Source organism: Mustela lutreola, chromosome 15 (assembly GCF_030435805.1).
Source record: "Mustela lutreola isolate mMusLut2 chromosome 15, mMusLut2.pri, whole genome shotgun sequence".
NCBI classification, from domain to species: domain Eukaryota; kingdom Metazoa; phylum Chordata; class Mammalia; order Carnivora; family Mustelidae; genus Mustela; species Mustela lutreola.
In genome coordinates this window covers 25,307,009-25,330,855 of record NC_081304.1, presented here as the reverse complement: position 1 = coordinate 25,330,855, position 23,847 = coordinate 25,307,009, and the positions used below count along the sequence as shown (strand labels likewise).

At 55.3% G+C, this 23,847-nt stretch overlaps 1 protein-coding gene and 1 long non-coding RNA gene across 7 annotated transcripts in view; one reads left to right on the top strand and one right to left on the bottom strand.

Moving 5' to 3' along the window:
* ITGA3 (integrin subunit alpha 3) overlaps positions 1-11,426 on the bottom strand; it is a 30,396-nt gene extending 18,970 nt beyond the window's left edge. The window contains exons 1-4 of one of the 6 annotated variants that reach the window (XM_059149122.1): positions 11,308-11,426; positions 8,761-8,968; positions 1,000-1,127; positions 606-685 (exon numbers count right to left, since the gene is read on the bottom strand). In XM_059149122.1, the coding sequence (XP_059005105.1) occupies positions 606-685; positions 1,000-1,127; positions 8,761-8,966 (414 nt within the window). In that variant the 5' untranslated portion in view covers positions 8,967-8,968; positions 11,308-11,426. The other 5 variants (XM_059149123.1, XM_059149128.1, XM_059149126.1 and 2 more) reach the window with 5 other exon arrangements.
* A 2,038-nt stretch (positions 11,427-13,464) lies between these two features.
* Positions 13,465-18,655, top strand: LOC131816240 (uncharacterized). The gene is made up of 3 exons (XR_009347985.1): positions 13,465-13,714; positions 16,936-17,027; positions 17,434-18,655. It is a non-coding gene; the product is annotated as an uncharacterized LOC131816240 (long non-coding RNA).
* Positions 18,656-23,847: the final 5,192 nt, after the last annotated feature.

Sequence of the window (23,847 nt, the reverse complement as noted above, 5' to 3'; positions counted from 1 at the left end):
AGGTGTTTGGTTGGTCAGATCTCCTTAAAACTTAAAATCTGTATGTTTCACTGTCTGTAGATTTCACATCAATTTTTAAAAAATGAAAAAAAAAAATTGCCTATCTGGGATTCAGAAATTGAGACCCCAGAGGCTGACACTGAAGAAGGCAGCCAGGAAGTGACAAGTGACAGCAGGGAGTGGCCCCCAAACCCCCAGGGGTGAGCTGGGGTCAGCAGGGCTGTGCTTCTTCCGCCCGCCAGCCTGTCAGGAAGGAGAGGGCCCAGGCCACACTGCCCCGGGCTCTCTCTGCCCTTTCCTCCTCACAGTTCCCTCAGCTCGTTCCCACGCAGGGTGAGCACCCCGGGAGAGGGTGGCGGTGGCGGGGGGGTAGGAAGCGGGTGATTCAGACAGGACTCAGGCCCTGCCAGGCCCTGCCAGGCCCTGGAAGCATGCCAGAAGTGCAGATGGAGGAGGCACTCAGGACCGTGGAGACATCCAGCCACAGAAATGGACATCTGCAAGGTCCCAGTTCACTCACTGAAGACCCCTTTCCTGCCCTCCAGCTCCTGGGAGATGAAGGAGAAGACTGGCGTAGAGGGAGCTGACAGTGAAAGCCCACTTACCAAGACTCTGCCTGCAGGGCCCTGGCTGGCCACTGTCACCCCAAGCCACATGTCCTCAATAATGTGATGGTCAGGGTCACCTGTGGGCATGGGAGGGATCATGAGCCGGGGCGCCCGTCCTCCCAGTGCTCAGAGCCTCTAGAGGGTAGGGGTTGGTTTTCCTGGACCTCCGCTCCTGCAGGCCACCCTCCCTGTGCCCTTCTCCAGCCCGCCATTAATCTCAGCTCCACAGATGCCACGTGGTCCCTCTTTCCTCTAGCACTCCCTCCTCCCAAAAGGGGAAGAAGGGAGTGGAAACCGCCCAGTTAAGCCGGATAGCTCCTCCAGGTCACCCTCCGTGCTACCCCCTCCCAGACGCCTGCCCCAGTGCTGACCCCCAGCGCCCTCCCCTCACTTTTCTCTGAGATGTCCATCCGCTCACAGTCGTCCTTGTCGGCAGTGAGTGGGCACAGGTACACGGCACCGGTCCGGTTGGTGTAGCCATCAGGCAGGGCGAGGTCCTGGGGAGCACCAGCCAGGAGCCTGGGTGGGGAGGATCCAATGAGGTTGGCGGGCCTGGGCTCAGACTCCCCAAAGCGTGCTTTGAACAACTTTGTGTTTAACATGTTTGCTGAGCACCTGCTGTGTACCAGTGCCAGGCAGTGTTCCGGGCTCTGGGGTCAGGAGATGAATGGATCCCAGCCCCGGTGCTCCAGGAGCGGCTAGCGCAGGAGAGGCAAGAAAACAGACATCTGCAGTCAGTGCCTCCAGAGAGGAAAGCAGGGCACAAACCAGTCCAGGGCAATGGCATGGGGAGCAGTGCGGGAGGCTCACAGACAGAGGAACAGGACTGAGTCTGAGGATGGCCAGGGCTCACCAGGACAAAGGGAGGAAGGGCACAGTAGGCAAAGGTATGACCTGCATGAGGGCCAGGAAGCATGAACAAGCAGTGTGACTCAGGATCCGCACAACCCTAAGTGTGGTGGGAGCCAGGAACATGGTGGGGGGTGGGGAGGGCAGGGTAGGAAAGGCGTTTCAAGCAAGGCAGTGACATGATCAGATCTGGGTTTTGGAAGGGGTGCTTTGGCCTCTGCGGTAAAGGTAGACTGGAAGAGAGAATGACTGGGGGAATCCTGGCACAGGTTTCAACTTCCGGTGGGGGTGGGAGCTGTGGGAGATGACACAGGAGGCATTGGTCCTTCCTCTCTAAATTATATGAGGACTCGGGCCCAGGGGCTAGCACTGAAAGGTGACACTGGATGCATGGAGTGTCCCTGAAAGCAGAGCCAGGTGAGCTGAGGTCAGCAAGGCCCCTAAGCAACCTGGGTGATGTCTATCCCTGCCCCCTGCCACACGGCACTACCACCCCCTAGAGACAGGCATACAAGCTATGAGGGGATGGGCACCTGACACTTTGTGGACAATGGAGCCGCAGGGCTGAGTTCTTGGCAGGTGGGCCTGAGAGTGGGGATTGCCTCCAGCATGCCCAGAACCCATCTTTGGGGACAGCGACTGCAAGTTCCTAGAAGGGTGCCTAGGGCCCAGGTCACACATCCCACTGCAGACAGGTGGCTAGAGGACAGGAAGGCAGAGCAGCCTGGGAGCAATATCTCAGAACATGGTCTTTGGCCCACCAGCATCAGAAATCCCTGGCCAGGGGCTCCTGGGTGGCTCAGCTGGTTAGATGTCTGCCTTCAGCTCAGGTCATGATCCCAGGGTCCTGGGATCGAGCCCCACATCGGGCCCCCTGCTCCACAGGAAGCCTGCTTCTCCCTCTCCCACTCCCCCTGCTTGTGTTCCCTCTCTTGCTGTCTCTCCCTCCCTCTCTCTCTCTCTCTCTCGGTCAAATAAATAAATCAAATCTTAAAAAAAAAAAAAAAGAAAGAAAAGAAATCCCTGGCCGATTTGTTAAAAACTGGCAAACTCCTCAGCCTACAGCAGACCATCAGAATTGAACCTGAAGGCGGAACCCCAGAACCAGCCTATTTAACAAATACTGTGCGCCTCAGGTCAAGACTCCCTGATCATCACCTCCCTGTCTGTAGCCTGTGGACATTCTGCCTGGATGGTCTCCCAGATCCTGATGGACACAGCCTTCTGGGTAGCAGGCACCTCCTAGATACCCCTCCGTCTGGCCCCGGCACCATCATCATCCCGAGGTTCCCAGCTCAGAACTGGGCTCCGGGCTACCTGCCAGAGTCTGGAGGAGCACAGCAACATCCCCGCCCACAGCTCCTGCCTGGGACCCATGAGTGAGGGCAGCGAGAGAGTGGGCAGGGCTGGGTCTGGGCATGCTGGGACCTGGGGTGCCTCCGCCCACTGGCTGTCAGGAATGCACTGCCTGAGGGTGCTGGGAAGGGGGTGGGACCTCTGCCTGCGCCTCACTTCTCCACTCCAACCTCAGCTGGGAAGTGTCCCTGGGGCAGGGGTGCAGCTTCTCCAAGCAGAGCAGCGCTAGGAGGGGCGGGCAGGAGGGCTGGCAGGGCGCCAGGGTGGCAGCCCGGGCCCGGTTAGTCACCCTCTGTCTGGCCTGGAGAGGGTGCCTGGTGAGTCCACTGCCTGACCACCCAGGTCCCCCCGCCCCCTAGTGACTGCCAGGTAAGAGAGGGAGGCAGAAGCCCTAGGGAAAGGAAATGTCTCCGCTTGTGGGAAAAGAACCGAAGGACCTGGTTCTTCCTCAGGAGGGATGTTTCTTTTCCCTCTCTGAGCTGTGAGTGCTTCATCGGTGAAATGGGGACCATGGCTGTCCCACCAACTTCCAGGGTTGTTGAGGGGAACAAATGGGTCCATGTTTCAGAAGGGCATTTGGACTATGACGTCATGGCCAATGTGAGCACTTAGTCCGGCATCAGGGACTGGACTTCCGTCCCCCGCAGGTGTTCCTCCAAGCAAGCAGGAGTGGTTAGGGAGTCTGGAACAGAGGGCAAAGAGCAGACTGGCTGTTTAGAGGGAGCGGAGGATGGGACCTAGGAGTCCTCCCATGATGGCAGAATCACTGGGCGGGCGGGGGGGGGGGCACTGGCTACGATGAACTTGAAGGGGTAGGTCCAGGCCTCAGGAGGCGAGGTGTGCCTCGGGAGCCCAGGCTGCATTCCGAGGTGGAAGTGTTGCTGTCCCCCAGCTGCAGGCTGGGTGGCAGGGGGGACCAAGCTGTGGGGACATGGGGTGGCTGGGGAGCAGGGTAACCATGACTTCCCAGCTCTGTTCATCTCAGAGGTAGGGGACTGAGGGACCCTTCCTCTTAGCTTCCTGGGGTACCGTGCAGGGAAAGCCAGCCATGAGTAGCATTTGGGACTGAAATCAATCCGTTTGCCGTCCATACTCACTCAGGCTGTCACCCTGCCCCAGCCTTGTGCCCACTGATGGGCGGTGGGGCAGGGCGGGTGCCCTAAATTCCAGCCCCACATCCCAGGCCCCTCCCTCCCCAGAGATTCCATGGGGAGCCCCCCTCTAACCCCCCTGGGGTATTTTTAGCTCCTACTTGGCCTGCTCAGAGGCCCTTTAAGGCCCTCTGGCTCCCAGCCCAGGATCTAATGGGTCCCCAGCCAGGGGGCTGGGAGTTGGATGGGGGAAGGCCTGTGCAGAGGGTCAGGTCCAGATCCCTCAAGCCACAGCCAGGTGTGGGAGAGTTCTTCCTGGTACAGAAATGAAATGGAAAATAGAATGCAAATGCACCCCTCTACTGCCTGCTTTTGGGGCTGCTCCAGAGCAGTGGGTCCAAACGCTGACCCCTCCCAGATCACCAGTGAGTCCAACTCCAGGCAGCTGTCAGAAGGGAGGCCAGCAGGATGCTCTGCCCAGCTCTTAGAGCACAGAAGAAAGGAGATCTGACTTCCCCTCTCCTGGAGCCGGGCTGGGCCCCTCCGGGACTAGGGGGATGGATGAAATGACCTCTCAAGGGCTTTCTGACAGCTCCTCAGCCTCGTCTTTGGCTCCAGCCAGACAGCCCCTCCTGGCCTCTGGGGAGCCCTTGAACTCCAAGTTCCATAAAAGCACTTCCTCACCCCCATTCCATCATTCTTCCTGGGGTGGGGGTAGTGGGGGAGGGTTCAAAGCTAATGCAACGGCCAAGCTGAAAACGGCAGAAGCGGAGGAGGCTGGGGAATGGGGCCCAGGAGCATTCAAAGCACCAGGCTTCTCACCCCGAAGAGAAGGCTCCCTGGGGGGCACTGGGGTGGGGTGATGCTCAGAGAATCGGCCAGTAAGATTCAGGGAGGCACCTCGGAAGCTTCCGGTTAACCTGGAGGGTAACAGGGGCCAGCAGAGAGACCGCAGGCCCCAGCACCGCACTCCTCAGGGTTCCCTGCCCCCTTGGCCTGGAGGCGGGTGGGTGGCACCGAGCGCCGCTTCAGCGCTGAGACCGAGGTGCAGGTGCAGGCCGCCCTCGGATGCTGGGTCCCAGCTCTGTGCCCAAAGTGCCGCCCGAATTAGCCATCTCCCTAGAGGCTGCTCCTGTGGCAGCCGAACAACAGCCTTCTCCGTCCTCCCCTACGTCGCCTTGACGCTGCCCACCCAGCCCCCTCTCCCTCCTGGTGACTCAGCCCTAGAACCAGAGCAACAGGCCGGAGGAAGTGAGAGAATGAGAGAGGACGGAAGAAAGAGACCTTGGCCCCAAACAAGGCTGTTTGTCTCATTTCTTCTCCCTCTTGCTGGCTCCTTAGTATCTTTTCCCCTTTTGATCCTCTGCGGTGTGGGGAGAGGGGGGTTCCCCCTGTTCTCTATTCTCCATCTCTCCTGCTGCAACAGACATCTTCCTCCGTAGCTTAGCTCGGGGCAACCCCCTTTCATTTCTTTCTCTAAAAAGTCAGGCTTCCCCTTCCTCCTGCCCTCGTCCTGGGCGGGTCGCTGGAGAAAGCCCAAGGAACAGGGCGCTCCACGGTGCAGGTCTGCCTGCAGCCACAACTGTTCTGCCCATCTCCTCCAGCACGAGTCTTGGAGGCTGCCAGGTGCCTGCCCTGCCCAGGGAAACATGTTTTAGGAGAGCATGGCAGGTAAGCCTGGCTCCTGCCTACCTCAGATATGACCTCATCAGACAGAGGCACAGCCACGCCCGCCCCAGGCTCCGTAGACACCCTCAAGTTCATGCAAGCGCAAAGGGGAGAGAGAGCTCCAGAGGTATCTTTGTGGTCTACAAGGTCAGGCCAGACCAGGACAACTGGATTCCCAGGAGGGAACCACAGAGTAGGTGCAGGGGGCCGAGGGCAGAGACCAGCTCCCAGAGTAATGGTCCCTCTGCTTCCCCAGGGTTCGTCACACATTCCACCCAGAAGCCTGAAGCACCTTGGTCCGGCCCTCTTCCTCACCCGCACTTCCCGAGACAGGGAAGCCAGGGCCTGGGGGTAGGGGTGAACTCCGATGTGGGAGTTCCCTAACTCGGGTCCAGAGATAAAGACGATGGGAACGAGATAAAGACCTGGAGTTTTAGCCGTTTCTGAAATAAGGCCTTCTTTGAAAACAGGATGAGAACTGTGCTCTTCCCTTCCCCTTACCCCCGAAGGACGCACAGATGTAGGATTTTCCGTGTATTTGCAGGACCCCCCCCCCCCCCCGCAAACCTCCTGCAGACCTTCAATGAACTGAGGCTAAGAGTTTGTTCAGGACCAGGAGACCTCCCCCCCTTTTCCAAAAGGGCTTGTAGGCTAACAGAATATAATACCTGACTGGTTGGTTCCCCGAAGCTGTGCGCTCAGACAGCTGTTCACATCTGGCTACACAGCTGGCTGCAGCTTAGCCCAGCTGGCCCAGCTGGCCCTCCCAAAGGGCCAAGGGGCAGAATTCAGCGAAAGGAGGAGATGAGCCAAGATAGAGAACCACAGGGAGAGACATGCTACCCAAGAGAATGGCCGAGAACTTGCTCTAGAATTACCTGCCTCTCCACAGTTCATTAGTTTTAGAACCTTCTGGGCTTTCAGCAAGCCTAATGTGATCTCTAGCTGCCCAGGAAGAACAGTAAAGCCCCTCTGCTCAGCCATCTAGGGTGAGACCCATGGGTACAATGGCCTGGCTTTGGCATGAGAGCCCTGAGCTGCTCCCCGGAGACACAGGCACATACAAAGTGATGTACAGACACTGTCTCACTACAGTCCCACTGGCACCTCATGAAGAAGGCATGCTGTCCTTCCCTCACCCTTGACAGGTGGGGACATTAAGATTCAGGTAGTAGTGACAGATCCAAGACTGGAAACTGGCAGGGGGACTTAGGGGCCTCTTCTCCCTCCCCAGCATCTGCTTTCTTCTTAATAGGCCAACAGAGGCAGGAAGGAGGACATAGATCCAGGTCCAACCTCTCTTTGGAGAAAACTGGCCCCAAGAAGGGAAATATCTTGCTCACGTCACACAGCGGGTAGGGGGTTGGATGTGGGGTTTACAGAGGCCATTATCTACTCCAGATTTTCATTATTCACTCTTGTTTTCCCCACCTTCTTTTTCCACTGTGTTGTCTTATATCATGCAGATTCAGTATTGAAGTCTAAAAAAATCTGGGGCACCTGGGTGGCTCAGTCAGTTAAGCAGCTGCCTTCAGCTCAGGTCATGATCTCAAGGCCCTTGCATCCAGTTCTGCATCCGGCTCCCTGTTCGGTGGGGAGCCTGCTTCTCCCCTATGCCTCTACCCCTGCTCGTGCACACTTGTTCTCTCTCTCAAATAAATAAATAAAATCTTAAAAAAAAATAAAAGGAATTCTAAAAATTATTTTTCTGGGCTGGGGCAGAAAGAGTGCCAATACAGAAACTTGGGCTGGTAGCCACTTTCAGGGTCTCCAAAAGATGAAGGACTGGTCAAGGGCAGCCCACAGTTGCTGGTGCTGTGCTAGGAAGGGTGTGGTGGCCTTAGCCTCTGCAAAAGCGAGATGGAGGCCAGGTAGGTAAGTAGACTGGGCCAGGGCTGGGCCAGCAGGGCAGAGGCCAAGACTGAGGCAGAGTTTGGACTTTGGATATTCCAAGCTTCCTCAAGTTTTTGCAGGCCCCAGCCAGAGCTGGGAAAGCTTTCAATACACCTTGTAGGAAACCCCGTCCTCTTACTCGTGGAGCTAGACACCAGGTTGGGGTAGATGTCTGATAGGTTCCCCAGCCCAAAGAGGTAGGTGGGACCTGCCACACCTGTCCCAACTCCTTCCCTTCTGCCATGGCCTCCCCTCTCCCAGCTGCCTTTTTTTCCCCAGCTGCCAACCTCAGCACCTGAGCCCAGGGCAGAGAAACTTCTAAAACCTAGACTTGCCCCTCTAGGCAGGAGTGTGGCAGTGGCCGTGGTGGGGGTTGGGGGGGGGGTAATAGGAAACACGAGCAGCTGGATGCAATCTCCTTCGCTCCTCTCCCCTACGGGTAGCTGTTCCCCCTCCTTCTCCTTACAGCTGTCCGGGAAGGCGAACAGAAGAGAAAAACACCATTTCCCTCTTCAAACCAAAACAAACACACTCAGGGTTGAAGATTCAACATGAATCTGTGGAATGCAGGGAAGACGTCTGGTGGGAGGGCGCCCTTGTGGGGGTTGGGGTGGGGGACAGGAGTGCAAGCAGGAGTTGGGACAGCTCCTTCTGCCTCCCCATCTTCAAGGGGTCAGAGGAAGCTCCTGGACAGTTCCAAAGGCCCAGACTTGCCCATCACCTCACCCTGCACCCGCCAAGCATCAAGCTCCCAGTGGCTGCAAGGCCCTCCAGTCTGGATCTGCAGAGGGTGTGGCTGGCAAGGCCCTGGCGCTTAAACATACCGGGCCACAGTTTCTTCCCAGTTAAGGGGGAAGAGGGATCCACTGGGTGTTTACCTTGCAGTTTTCCCCAGGTCCCAGCCCTGGAGAGAAGTATTCCTACATTAGGTATGTGGTCGAAGGCGTGGGAGGAGGCTCAGGAAACGGGGATCCCACTTCTACTTTCAAGACAGCTTTATAGGGCTGAGGGGCTGCGTTTAGACAGGTTCTGGCTGGGTCAGCACTTGCTAGGGATTGCGGACCCCATCCCACACCCAATCCCTCTGCTTCCCGCCAGACCTGGGTAGGGAAGGCCTGCCCAGGTTTCCCCCTCACCCCGTTTAATACCCGTTCACTAGAGCCCGCGCCTCGCGGGCCTGGAAGCCGGGCTGCGACTCGGCTCTGGATCCACCCGCACCCCTGCACACACACTCTGTCCCCCCCCCCCCCCCCCCGCCCAACGCCCCTCCCCACCCCCAGCCAACCTCAACTTACAGGTAACGCTGCTGCCGCTCCGTCTGCCGGTGGAGGGCGACCGAGTAGCCGAAGAGGCTGCCCGGGTTCTTGGCCTCCTTCACCACCAGGAATCGGGTGTCCAGGTTGAAGGCGGAGGCGACGCGGCCGCCGGCTGCCACCATCAAGGCGAGCGCACAGAGCATCCGGCGTGGGACGCAGGCGGAGCGGCGGGGGCCGGGGCCCATGGCTGCGGGGGCGGGGGCCGGGGCGAGAGCGCGTGAGGGCGTGCAGCTGGGAGTGAGGACCTGTTCACCTGCTCCCCGCGCCACCGGAGAGCACTCGGGCGGGCTGCGTCGCTGAGCCCCGCAGCGCTGAGAAGTTTCTGGCCCCCAGCCCCGGTCAGTTTCACGTCCGCTCAGGGTCTGCGCTCTCAGACTCCTCTTCGAGGTTCGCGGGTCTACTCTCCCGCCTGCCCGGCCCGCGGGTCACCGGGACCCCCCCGCCCCCGGCACCCTGCCCCCAGCTCGTTCCGGCCGCGCCCCCTTGGCCGCACCGTAGCCTTCGATCCTGGCTCGGCGGCGGATCTGGGAACGCAGACCGGTTGACCGCACGAGAGACGGGAGGGAGCGGTCCCCTGCGCGCGCGCCCCGCCTCCCCACGCCCAAGCCCGCACCTCCCCACCTTGCGCGCCCAGCCCGGGCTCCGCTTTCCTTCCGGGGAAAGAGAAAAGGTCCCGGCTCCGCTACCGCCTCTTAAAGGGGCAGCACCGCCCCTCCCTCCTCATCCTCCCTAACCAGGCTCCGCCCTCTCCCCCAAACACCTGTCGGGAGCCCCCAAAGGCTTGGATTTCCCCTCTCCGCCCCTTGCTTCTCCCAGGGCGCGTCACCTCCCGAGCAAGATGGATTGGACGGGCGGGGCCGGGGGGTGGGATTTGTCCGGCTGCTTTGCTCCGGCGGCTACCGCTGCTGGAAAGGCCTTTCCTGGCGCGGCCACCTCTGCGGGCCCGCTGGAGAGCCCCGGCGTTGGCGCATCTGGGAGGCGACATTCGCGCGCCTCTGGGTGGAATGCCGGCTTCGCCTCCGCAGCGCTGTGAGTCCCTGAGAGGCTGTTGGCGGTCTCTGGATGTTCTTCCTCGCACCCAGTCCCTTCGCTGTCCTTGTCGAGATGTGTTTCTCTTGCCCGCCCGCCCCTGCCCACCCTGATCCGGGCTGGATATGGTCCCTCCGCAAAGCCAGACGGATATTCAGCAGTCGTACTAACCGAGCATTGCTAATTGTGATGAGCCGCAAGACAGCGCTTCCCCACAAAGGGCTCCGCCTTCTGGTATCCCTTATAAACCATTCGGGGTGGAAATGGGTCCCTTCTGCTTAGAATGCACTGTGTGGCCCGGGAGCGGGGCCTAGACTCTAACCATGTCTCGTCCACTCCAGCCTTCAGGGCCCAGCCCAACAGAGGTCTCCTCCTCCTACCCAGGCTCAGCCTGAGTGTTGGAGACTGGGCAGAACGCCAGCCTCCCTAGGTGTGTAGTGGGTGGCCCCAGGTGGAGGTAGGTGGGCGGAGCGCAAAGCGCTAGTCATCCTCCGAAGAAACTAACTGAAAGGGAACTTCAGGGAACTATGTACTTTCTTGAATCGAACTCAGATTTCTCATACCGCAGCATAGAGACTCACTTCCCCTGCACATTCTTTTCTGCAGGCTGAAGGAACTTTGTTTGGCCCAGAAGTTCAGCCTTCAGCCCTCACTCTCTTGCAATTTGATTTAGAGTCCCTGTCTCTGAGAGTTTATAATAATAAAAAGGAAACTATTGTGTAGAAAGTGCTCAGAAAAAAAAAGTGCTCACTCAGCAGGAACTATGTTAAGTGCCTTACAGAGATTATTAGATTCAATCTTCACAACAATCTTTGAGGGTTATCTGCTTTATGATGAGAAACCTGAGGTTCAGAGAGGTTAAGCAACTTGGTGAAGACCACACAGCTTGGATTTTAGTTCTGTATTATCTGACCTTGGAGTCCTTCTTGTCCCCGTATGCTAATCATTATCATTGGTATGATACTCAGGGCAGGTCTAGGTTTGGGGGAACCTGAAGCTTGTACCATTTGGCACCTCCCTAAGGAAGGGAAGAAGAACTCGGAGTACAAAATTATGTTAACAGCCTGGACAGGAACTTGAATTTTATAGTTTATGAATCATTTCACGCGCAGACTCCTATATCATCCTACTATCCTCCCTGTGAGGTCAGGATTATCATTCTCATTTAACTTAGGAGGAAACCTAAGGTTTCCAAAGTCCAAGTTCAGATGGCTCACAGGGGTGAGGGTGTGGGAGGGGGCAGAACTAGGACTGGAAGCTACTCACCACAGCTGTATCTGTAAGAGACAAGTCCCAACAGATGTTGGTCACACAACCAGATGCATTGGAGCAAAAGCAACTACAACAACAGTGTTCTCTAAGGTTCCCAAGCTGTGACTCCCCAGAGTCACCCAGCATCTCCCCATGGTCTGCCTTGTGGCCCATGGCCTGCAGGGGTTAGGAGACATCTGGGCATAAGGAACAGAAAGCTGATCTGGGTGGAGGTTGAGCAGTTACCTTGTTCTCCTTTGGGCTGGCTGCTGGTCACAGCTGTCTTATTCCTGGAGAAGAGAAGATGTTTGGGGCCGGGAGGGCAGGGGCCAGGGCAGACGCTCTGTGTGGGCAAGGAGTCCCACCTGAAACAGCTTTGAGAATCCTGTGATGACAGATGGGCTCTATGCCAGGCGTTATCTCTTTGGCCATCCCAAACAGGAATGACCAGTATGTCCGATCCCAGGGCTGGGAGCAGGAAAGGGATGAGGGATGGTTTTTCCATTCCAGGGGAGTATCCTGAGGGAATGTGGGAGTGGGAGCAGGACTGCCTGGGAGCAGGAGAGGGCTCGAGCGAAGGAATGTGGGGGAGCGTCAGAGAGATCTGGGGGAGACGGAGTGGGGATGGAGGGAGATGTGGACACTGAAAGGATGTCTGAGCTGGAGAGAGGCAGAAAGAGAAGCCTCAAGTTCATGACGATGGTCTGAAGTCCCCTGGTTCCAGTGACATACCATCCATAGCCTGATCTCAAACCTGAGTTGAATTTGTCTTGGCAACTCTTCTCCGTGGAAAAGGGCCCACCTAGAAAGGTAGACAGAGAGAAACAAGGGCACATCAATAACACACGTGAGAAGGAATCAGAGTCCTTTTTTTGATGTTTAACTGCTGATGCTTATAAGCCACACCCCTCCCCCTGTGCCCTACACCTGGACAAACTGAGAACGAACTCCCTGGTGGGGGGAGCATGTTCCCTTCTTTGGTGGCCACTGGAGATTCAAACCCCTTTCCCGCACAAATCCTCATCTTGATCTCAGTCCCTAACCGCAATAAGGCTTTCTCCTCTCCTTGCTCTCTCAAGCCATTCCAGATCTTGCTCAACAGGCCAGCCCTGCTCTCCCCCAGAGACCTCGATTATGTAAATAATAAACTCTTTAATACCCTCTTGGCCTGTGTGTGACGTCATCAGTCTTGACATCAAGCAAAACCTTGGGTGGGGTCTGTCTGCTTCTGCCAGGGACGATGAAAACAGGTCAACTATGGGTTCTGCTGTGGAGGAAGGGAGGCTTCTTGGAGGAGGAGTATCTGGACAAGGGAGAAGGGAAGGACTAGTAGGACAGAGCCTTGGGAGAGAAGAAAAGAAGAAGAGTTATAGAGGTCTGGATTAGGGTGAAGTTTTCTGAGTCACAATGATGACAACGTTGAGATTCTTTTTTTTTTTTTTTGTAATATTTTATTCATTTATTTGATAGAGGGAGAAAGAGCACGAGAGGGGAGAAGGTCAGAGGGAGAAGCAGACTCCTCATGGAGCTGGGAGCCCAATGCGGGACTTGATCCTGGGACTCCAGGATCATGACCTGAACCGAACGCAGTCGCTTAACCAACTGAGCCACCCAGGTGCCCCAACGTCAAGATTCTATCCAGGTGACTCGGTTTATTCAATGCTTGCTAGGTTTGTGTTAGCCTTCCTCTGGGGACCCCACCCCCCATATCGCTGTCTCAGAGCCCCGGACCACTCGGCTTGCTAGCTCCCTCCCCACAGGAAGCTCTGAGCGCAGACAGGTTGTGCGTGGGCGGCTGGAGGAGAGAGAGATGGAGCAGAATTAAGGCGCCTTATGAGTTGAACATGGGCTCTCTTCAGCCCTATCACCTTGGGCAAGTTACTATCTTCCTCCAAGCCTCGATTTCCCCATCTGCACCATGAAAGGGCTGGAGGATATGTCTCCTTATTCCCCAGCCGGCAGCCTGTGTATCCCAAGGCTCCTAAGATTTGTGGAACTAAGTGGACCAAATCTATTGAATTAAGACTCAGGTCTCTATCTCTGATCAGAGTTGAAAATGCAAATTACTGAGGAGCGAAGGAGGAGCAATGAAGCATGAATGGGTTTATCAGATTTCCTTTCTCCTGCAACCTAGATACATTCAAGCAGATGCCCCGTCCCTGCCTTGGAATCTGCCAGCTTCAAACATTCACTGACACGCCCCTGTGTACCGGCCCAGAGCAGGGAACCCCCAGGCGTGCTCAAGGGCACCTTCGGGGGAGGCCGAGCTTTCATCCGGACCCCACATTTGGAGAGCTGTCAAATGTAAACAGTCTAAACCTTTACCACATTGTATTTTAGGGCTGGTGCTTGGGGGGCAATGGTGGGGGGAGGTAGAGGGGGCGACCCGCAGTCACTCTCGAATCTTCCAGCCCTTACAATGACTTCTAGTCTGGGCTTGCCCTGTGATTATAGACCCACAGGTCTGTGGGAAAATAGAACTGGGGCCCAGAAGTCGCTCACGACGTGGTGGTTGTGTCACCGTTTACGGCAGCTGTGTTTCCAGAAGCATGACAGTCCCTTGGATACAGGAGATCTTCAATCACTGCATGTCCAGCCGAATTCAACCAGCCACGTGTTCTTTATGGCCTTAAAAACAGAGAACCCAGGCGAGGTGAGTGGAAGGCCAGTTCTGTCTCATAAATATCCTCTTGTCCCTTTCCCCTCCCCAAGCCTGGGATCCTGTTGGGACAAATGTCTTGGCTCAGTGGGTTGAAAAGGAAAGTCAGAATTCTGAGGCATGCATCGCTGTGCCCACTGACTCACTTCCTCCTCCCCACCCACTCCGGACCCAGCTGGGCCCTGAGGAACAGGTTGGAGCCTCCTCCCCGCCCTTGCTCCTCCTCCCAGCACCCCACCCCCCTGGGGCCTCACTGTGGACCTCACCCCTGCCGTAGAAGGCTGCAGCAGGACAGGAAAGCCAGATACCCCTGATTTGCAATCTGCTTGCAGGTTTCCATGAGCTAAGGAGCAGACTACAGGGCAGTGGGGGTGCGGGCAGGGAAGGGTGCGGGGTTGGGGGAGCAGAAGCCCTGCTCTCAGGCTCCCCGCTCTGATGTGTGAGGCAGGGCACCCTCTGGAGTTTGATCTGGGAGGTAGCAGAAATTCTCCTCTTCATTAAGGGCCCTCTCCTTTCCTGCCAGGATCACAGAAATTCTCACCATTAGGCAACCTCCCTGTAGCCTAAGGCCTTGTCTCCTGAAGGTTCCTATGAAAAGGCGGGGAGCTCTACCTGGCAGGGCAGCACGTGGGCTCCCTGGCGGAGACAGGCAGGATATTACAGCATCACCCACAGAAACCAGAGCCCCGGGGGAGAAATGATTCAGGCAGCGTGAAGGTGGGGGGGGGGGTTGTGGTGGGAAAGGCCAGAGCTGGGACAAAGAATAACTTCATGGGTGTGGGAGGGGCGGGCAGGGGTTCCAGACAGACCCCTGGCACTACCCTCCCTGGTTAAGGGTTGGCATGACGGGGTAATGAGGAAGGGATTTCACTTTCCTGCAAAACAACACCCAGAGTCCTGGCTTTTTTCCTCGGCAGTTCCCCTTCCCCACCTTGTCCTGGGATCCTGGGTTTGGTTGGTTTGGAATAGGGTCAGGGTAGGAGAGCCTCTGAGCCAGGTACATCAAGACCACTCACTCCTTCAGTGGCAGAACTGCTCTGGGCAACGTCCTGATGGTAGCTGGGAGGCTCAATCGCTGAGTCAGATGGACGGAACCCAGGGCTACGGCCTGGGGGAGGATGAGCAGGCGCACACAAGGGCACCCTGGGAGGTGCCATGGGCCAGGCAGCAGAGCAGAGATCTCAAGGACAGAGGCTGGAAGGGACATGCTCAGGAAAGGCTTCAGCATGCTGACCTTGGAATGGAAGGGAACGGATGGGTTCCCACCTGGCAGTGAGCTGAGAGCTTTTGTGGATTCCAAAGATCCATCTGGGGCTGATGCAGGGAGGGACCTGAGGAAGGGTGAGGACCCGCCCTATTGCAGAGATGGACACGGACCTGAGAGATGCTTGGGTGAGGTGGGGGCAGGAGATGGTGCAGGGGACTCAGGGAGAGGTCAGTGGCAGGGATGTTTTGTGAGTCTGCGGGACATCTAAGGCCTCCTAGGTGGAGGCACAGGTCGCCCCAGCCATCTGCCAGGGACCCCAAAACAGGGGTGGAGAGAGGATAGACCCCAGTGTAGTGCACTCCAAACCTACCAACAGAGGGAAGTTCTTAGGGGCCTTTCCCCAGAAGCACTAGCCTCAGCCTGGACATGACCAGGGCCATGGCGGTCTGGCTTCTAGTGGTCAGGCTGGGGTCACAGCAAGGTCCCTGGAGATGGTTCCTGGGGCACCGTCTCCCTCAGACCCTTGCCACCCACACCCAGGACTCCAGGCCCTCCAGCTCTGTCCTTTGCTCTGTCTAGCCCCCTTGTTGTTCTCGCTCTCTTGGTGGCCCCATTTACAACCCCAGGGGCCCGCACTTCATTCATTCCATGCCTTCTCTATTCTCTACTCCCATAGACAGCTTTAGGCTTCAGAACACTGTACCCCCACGCTCGCTGCCAGGGTGCCAGGCAGGGGGACCCGCTGCCCCCGTGAGCATCGGCCTCTAACTCACTTTTGGTCTCCTCTGAGCCTCAGTTTCTTTGCAAAGGGTAATGATCATGCCCAACTCTAGGGACAGCTGGGAGACTGAGTGAGAGCCTATCTGGAGAACATGGGGCATGGGGCCAGACACTAGGCCTTTCCCCTCTCCTCCCTGAAATAATCATTACCCGGCTCAGAGGCTCTCCTACTCTGACCCTATTCAAAACCAACCTTGGGGGCACCTGGGTGGCTCAGTCAGTTAAGCATCTGCTTTTGGCTCAGGTTGTGATCTCGGGGCTCCGGGATCGAGCACCTAGTTGGGCTCCCTGCTCAGCAGGGAGTCTGCTTTTCCCTCTGCTGCCCTCCCCTGCACCCACTCATGCACCTGTTCTCGCTCTCTCAAATAAATAAATAAAATCTTAAAAAACAAAAAGACAAAAACAAACAAACAAAAAACCCCAAACCTTGGACAGCTTGCAGAATCAAGCCTCCAACACCCAGCTGCTCAGCTCAGCCTGGGGCTTGAGGTCCTCCAAGACCACTACTTACCTTGGGTCCTTGCCCTCCACACTCCCGTTCTTTCCCCATGGCCCCAGCCTGTGGAGGGTGGGGGAGGGGAAGGTCTTCACCCTCCAAATTCTGCTCACCCCTTTCTCAAGAGCTTTGTCCGGGGTGTTCCCTCCACCTGCAACCAGCACCGACCACAGTGCCTTTCTGCCCACTGACAGCTCCCCTTCTGTCAAAGCCAACTGAGGTCTACCGTCTTCCAGGCTCCCTGGGCCTCCACAGATGTTTTCTGCTCCAGGATAACCCTGTTTTTCCCTCAGATAGAGTGCTTGTCACGTTGGGCCATTGTGTCACTTATTAGCTTGGGCAAAATTGCTTAAGCTCTCTGCGACTCAGTCTCTCCACCACACACTGGAGTGAACAGCCGCGCGCTAACCGTGCAGTCGTTGTGGAGAGTAATTAGGAATTGTGCAGCACCTGAACATAGTGAATAGGTCAATAAATGCTATTTTTTCTTAAATATTTATTTATTTGACAGAGATCACAAGTAGGCAGAGAGGCAGGCAGAGAGCGACAGGGGGGAAGCAGGCTCCCTGCTGAGCAGAGAGCCCCACATGGGGCTCGATTCCAGGACCCTGAGATCACGACCTGAGCCGAAGGCAGAGGCCCAATCCACTGAGCCACCCAGGTGCCCCAATAAATGCTATTTTTTTATTAAGATGGTGAAGGGGGTGACAGTGGCTCTCTGTCTCCCAACAGCCCTGACTCCAGGGAAAGCAAGGAAAAGCAAGCACAGAACCTCTCTCCACCTTACCCATAGCTCCTGCTATAGTGCTCTGCTTGGAGTGGAGGTCAGTGATACGCATCAAACTGAATCTTCTCTGGTCCATCAAACAACTCATAGTGCTTCTTATGGGTTCCTCTTGGCTCCATTCCTGTGGGACATGGACATTTCTATGTCCAGGAAGTGAACCCCTGAGAGCTAGTGGAGGTATCAGCACCTGGGGAGCCCCATCACAACACCCCCACCCCCGAGTAGCCTGGTTGGCCTTCCCCGGGGCTCCCAGAGTGGGACAGGGATGGGGAGACAGTGGAGAGTAAGCATCCTGGAAGACTTCTTGGAGGAGGAAAATGGAGAGAACTGGGCTGAGAAAAGGGATAGCCGTTTTCACTGGGAGTCTCACAGGGCTAAGCCCTATATGACCTTTATTCTTCATGACCAGCCTGTGACCTCAGTCCTATTATCCCCTTTTCCAGAAGAAAACAAAGGCCCAGACTGGCAAAGTGACATGTGCAAGATCACAGCACCGGTTGAGGGGAGCAGCAAGATTCTAATCCTGATCTGCTGGGCTCTGAGGGGAGGGCTCAGCCCAGAGGCAGTCCAAACTGGGAATGGTGGGAGAATTCCAGCCTTGGGCCAGCTGCCCACGCATCCAGGGAGGCGGTGGGCGGGGCGGAAACAGCCACCAGAAGCCAGGGGCACGCGGCAAACAAGGGTGCCAGGAAATGACCCGGACCCGGGGTCCTTCCTCTCGGCCCGCCCTGTGCCCCTGGCCAACTGCTGCCTCCCATTCCTGGTGCTCTCTGTAAGAGAACAGAGAAAACTGGGCCAGAGGCCAGGGATGGCCAGGAGGGTCTTGAAGCCCCGGAGGGGAGCCCTACCAGATCTTAGCCACCATCATGCCCCACCCACTGCTGCCCCCGGGTCCCAGGAGGAGACATAGAGCAGGATCCTTGAGGTCTTGTGTTGTCTGCCTCGGCTGGAGCTCAGACGGGGGCAGGGCGCAGATAAGGCACGCGGAGAGATGTGTGTTGAAATGAAGGACGGCAAGTGTGGCGTCAAAACCGTCAGGCTGGAGGTGAAGAGACTTGGTCCTGACCTGGTTCCTGCCCCCCCCCACCCCCACCCCTGCCTCGTGACCCTGGACGAGTCTCAGAACCTCCCTATCCATCAGATCAAGTCGTTATCCTGGAATACCCATCACAGCTTGGGTCCCTTCCAACTCTGACAATGCAGGTCTATTAATTCTTCGACTCGCGCACTAACTTGTTATTTCAGCGAAATACATAGTACAGTTCAGTGAGTATATTTGGGAACTAATGAAGTGGTGGGCAGAGCGGCAGTAATAAGCAAAGGCTGTCGGCGGGGGGGTGGGGGGGCGGTGATTTGTTAAGAGCAAGGTGGCCTGGGTTCAAATTCTCCCTCCATCACCTGCTGACGGAGTAACCTCGGGCAAGTCCCTTACTCCTGTTGAACTTCAACTTCCTTATCTGTAAGAGGGAGATAATAGGAGTATATACTCCATGGGGTTATTGTAAAAATTAAATGAGATAATGTGAATAAAGGAAAATGGTACATAGCAAGTGCCCAGCAAATGTTAGCTATATTATTCCTTAGAGATGCGTGAATTTCAGCAGGCAAAGATGGTGGTGTGTGTATGGGCAGGGCTTATGGTGGGGTCGGGGGGACACATGGGAACAGTGTGTCCTTAGATACAGAGGCAGGAAAACCCAGTAGGAGTCTAAGGAGTAGCAAGAGGCCAGTCCAGACAAGGTGGAAAGAGCTAAGTGGAGAGCAGATGGTCAGGCTAGGAAACTTGGATCTGACCTTCTAGATTGGCGTTTTCTAACTGATGCTCCCCCAGAGTTCCATGAGCTGCTACTGGATGTTTTATAAACATAGGTAGGGGAGGTAGAAGAGGTGTGGGGGGAGCTTGGGTGGCTCAGTTGGTTAAGTGCCTGCCTTGGGCTCAGGTCATGATCGCAGGGTCCTGGATCAGGTGGCGTCAGGCTCCTGGCTCGGCAGGGCGTCTGCTTCTCTCTCTCTCCCTCTCTGTTTGTGTGTACTCTCTCCCCTTCTCTCTCTAGCTCTCACTTTCTCTCAAATAAATAAATAAAATCTTTAAAAATATATATATATATATATACTAGGGGGAATGGCAGAGAGGACTAGATGTCCACATGCAAAAGAATGAAGCTGGACCCCTACTTCAGATCACAGACAAAAATGAACTCAAAAAGGATCAAAGATCTAAATGCAAGAGCTAAACCTATGAAACTAGGTTTTCTGCAAAGAAAACACAGGGATAAGTCTTGGTCATTTGGATTTGGGAATGGATTCTGATGCGAGGACCCTGAAACCACAAGCAACAAAAGAAAATATAGGGAAACCCCGGTGCCAGGTATGAATATTTGCATCCCAGCCTTGACCTTCATATGTTAAAAAGCTAATCCCCCACGTGGTGATATTAGGAGGTGGGGTCTTTGGGAGGTGATTAGGTTGAGAGCCTAGAGCTCCACGATTGGGATTAGTACCTTATTTTATCTTCTAAGAATTTATTTTCTTTATTTTTGTGAGAGAAGGAGAGCAAATGAGCATGAGTGTGGGGGCAGGGGCAGAGGGAGAAGCAGACTCCCCACTGAACAGAGAGCCTGATGAGGGACTCGATCCCAGGACCCTGGGATCCTGACTTCAGCGGGAGGCAGCCAGTTAAGCTGCTGAGCCACCCAGGTGCCTGATTAGTGTCCTTGTAAAAGAGGCTCCCTATAGGGAGAAATCTGCCCCTGCACGGGGGCCCTCACCCCGCCGTGCTCACGCCCTGAGCTTCCCCTTCCGCCTCCAGAACTTCGAGCCGCAAATGTCCGTTGTTTACAATCTTCCCAGTCCATGGTATTTTGTCACAGCAACCAGAAGGGACTAAGGCACTGTGCCTCACACTTTAAAACCTCAAAGTTGGGGCACCAGGGTGGTTCAGTGGGTTAATCCTCTGCCTTCAGCTCAGGTCATGATCTTAGGGTCCTGGGATGGAGCCCCATATGTGGCTCTCTGCTCAGCAGGGAGCCTGCTTCCCCCTCTCTCTCTCTGCCTGCCTCTCTGCTTACTTGTGATCTCTATCTGTCAAATACATAAATAAAAATCTTTAACAAAAATAAAACAAATAAAACCTCAAAGTCCTTCAAAGGACACCTTCGCAAAAAGATAATCCCTAGGATGGAATAAAATAGTTCTAGATCACATATCTGATAAGAGATCAGTACTAGAATATACAAGGGACACTTACGAGTCAATAGTAAAGAGATGAGGAATTCAGCTGAAACAGGGGCAAAGGGTTTGAATAGATATTTCTCCAAACAAGGCATAGAGAGAGACAACAAGCCTAGAAGGAGATGCTAGTCATTAGGGAAATGCAAGTCAGAGCCACAAGGAGACACCACGTCATGCTCACGAGAATGGGTACAGCCAAAGAGTTAGGTAAGTTTCAGTAAAGACGCCGAGAATCCGGAGCCGTCGTGCACCGTCGGTGGGGATGTTAAATGATGCAATTGCCTCAAAACACAGTCTGGCATTTTCTCAAAGAGTTAAATATAGAGTGACCTTTTGGTCCAGCAATTCCACTCCCTGGCGTACACCCAGGAGAAACGAACACACACGTTTCCGCAAAAGCTTGTACACGGGTGTTCAAAGCAGTGTTGTTCATAATAGCCCCAAAGTAAAACTCACCCAAGTGTCCATCAACTGATGAATGGACAAGCAAAATGTGTCATGTCCACACACCAGACTGTTATGTGGCCACAAAGAGGAATGAAATGATACACATTCCAGTATAGTCAAACCTTGGAGACATCTTGCTGAGCAAGAGAAGCCAGGCACAAAAGGCTATATATAGTATGATTCCATTTATATGAAATGTCCAGGATCGGCAAATAGGAGACACAGAGCACATTAGTAGCTGCCTAGGGTCCAGGGGGAGGGATGGGGGTGCAGGCTAGGGATGAGGCTAAAGGGCCTCAGAGTATGAGATTTCTTTTGGGGGTAAAGAAGACGTTCCAAAAGTAATTGCGGTGAGGGTTGCTTGACTATGAATATTCTAAAAACCACTGAACTGTACGCTTTGACCGAGTTGTACGGTGTGCGAATTGTATCTCAATAAAGCTGTAAAAAGGAAAATATAAGGCAGGGTGCAAAGCTATCATCATGTTTACTTAGGAAATTCTGGGTCTGGGAGGGGAGTTTTTGCTTGGGGAAAGCTTTGAGCTGACATGTATTGGCAAACTTGGAGTGTCTTAGAGTTTGCAGCATTTCCCAAGAGGATGACCGTAGTTTACCGTGGAACCGTTTTCAAAGGAACTTCTCTTTGCTTTTTCCAAAACTCATTTCACAGAACACAGTTTGGGAAGTCTGGCCACAAGGAATGGGGAGCCATTGAAGGTTCACGCAGTGGGAGAGGCTGGGTTTTGAGGGAGAAAGGGCGGCGGTAGGGAGAATGGAAGGAGAAAGGGCAGCTTAGGGACCTGGTGCCAGAGAGATGGTTTAAAAGCATCCAAATAGACTTTTCTCTAAAGAAGATACACAAATGGCCAATAAGCACTTAGGAAGATGTTTAACATTATTAGTCATCAGGGAAATGCAAATCAAAACCGCTGTGAGATACCACTTCACACCTGCTGAATGTGCAGGCAGGGGGCAGGGGTCTGACTTTGGTTGTGTGTGTGTGTGTGTGTGTGTGTGTGTGTGTGTGTGTGAGGGGAGTGGTTGTGGAGCCACCCTGCCTCACCCCTCTTTGGCTCCTGAAAAGGGTGCTTCCCTCCTCCCTGGGTTCCCCCACCCAAGCCTTAGGAATTCCCAGACCCTCCCTGATCAGGACAGGAGCTCCCCACCACCCTGGCGCTTCCGGAGAGGATGCTGGGGGCTCTCATTCATCCTGGCTGTGTTTATGTCCCTTTTCCTGGAAGTGGGCTGGGCACCAGTCTTTGCAAGGCTGGAGGGGGTTGAGAAAGACCTAGATCTGGAGACCTAGAGGAGTTGGGGCAGTGGGGAGCAAGAGAGGATAGGGGCAGGTTGACCTGATCAGAACGTGGTTGGAGCAGGAGCCGGTCCAGTCGCAGAGTACCTTATTTCCTGCATAGGCCCCCTCCCCTAGGCCATGAGAAGCACACCCAGAGCTCAGGGCTGACAGAACATGGAGGAACCTGGCTTTTAAGACTTGAAAGCTTCAGTCATAATGGTTAACATGTATTGCATACTTAGCGTATACTCTATCCCATGCTAAGTTCCCCTCATCTGCTCCTTAAAACAATCCCATGAAGCAGGTACTATTATTACCCCCATTTTACAGATGAGGAAACTGAGCTCTAGAGCATTGCAGTAACTTGCCTGATATTACACAATGAGACAGCGGGCCAAGGCAGTCTCATGAAATGAGGTTTGATAGCGAGCTCTAGACGAGGGACCAACACTGGAAAAGCCCACACAGCTGCCTTCTTCCTAGCCACAACCCCAGCGTTCCTGTCCCACTGTCCAATCCCGGGCAGCCCTGCATCTACAGCCTCTCCTGGATCCCTGGGAGTGTAGGCAGGGAGCATCCTAAGACCACTGCTGCCATCCCCCTGCAGCAGGTAAACTCCTAGCTGCCTAGTGAGGGAGCTGTCCAGAGATGTCCTCCAAAAGACATCCTTGTTTTCTCAATCTGACTCTGCAGGAAAGTGGAGAGGTCCCCCTGTGTGTCCCCCTCCAGGCTCCTGGTGGGGCAGGGGAGGGGACTCCCCAGGAGTTCCAGGACATCTGCCCAGAGATCAACCCTTCCATTCAGGGTGACAGCAGGCAGACAACTCTCCAGAAAGGGGCACAATAGAGGAGAGTAAGGACCAAAGTTTATTTCCCAAAGTCCAGACGGGGTTCATTTCCACCCCAATACCAAGCCAAGGGCTCCCAGAAAGGCAGCAGCTAGATTTCAGAAAGAATGCCCATCAGCAAAGGATTCTGCACACAAGAGAGAAGGCTTGGGGTCTCCCAGCTGGAGCAGACTCTGTCCAGCCCAGAGACAGGGGGATGGCTAAAGTGGTCCCACTGTGGGTAGCGAAGAAGATGGGGATCCTGTCTGTGACCAGACCTATTGAGGGCCCAGCTGATTCTTTTTTTTTTTTTTTTTTAAGATTTTATTTATTTATTTGAGAGAGAGACAGTGAGAGAGAGCATGAGCGAAGAGAAGGTCAGAGGGAGAAGCAGACTCCCCATGGAGCTGGGAGCCCGATGCGGGACTCGATCCCAGGACTCCGGGATCATGACCTGAGCCGAAGGCAGTCGTCCAACCAACTGAGCCATCCAGGCGTCCCAGGCCCAGCTGATTCTTGATGCTGATCCCAGCTCGGAGGCAGAGGGATACACCAGGCAGCGGCCTCCTGCTCCCACGAGCCTAGTGGGGTTGCAGTCAAGAGTCAGCTGTGTGCAGAGGGGAGCAGGGAGCATTCACTCCCCAAATATTTACGGACAGTGTTCCTAGTGCTGGGCCCTGAGCCAAGACTCTCGGGTCAGGCCCTGGCTGCGTCCATTACTCTTGTCTCGCACGGGCCAGCAGACTCTGGACAGGGGGTGGGAGGGAAGCTGGAGGAGGCAGGAGCCTGGCTCACCCCACGTGGGGGATGGGACACATAGAAGAACAGTAGCGGCTGCCCAGAGATCCCTCCCACAGCTCACCCTCCCAGCAGGAATCTGGCTGCTGCCCAGAAGCCTCAGGCCTGCTCTCAGAGGAGCCACTGGGAAACTGGGGGCAGGAAGGGGGCCTCCCAGGCTCCCAGGATGGGGGGTGGGAGCCATCTCTCTGGTCTCCCTGGTTCACATTATCCAGGCCCCCAGGAGCCAGGGCTCCCGCAGGGCCAGGCTGCAGCAGATAA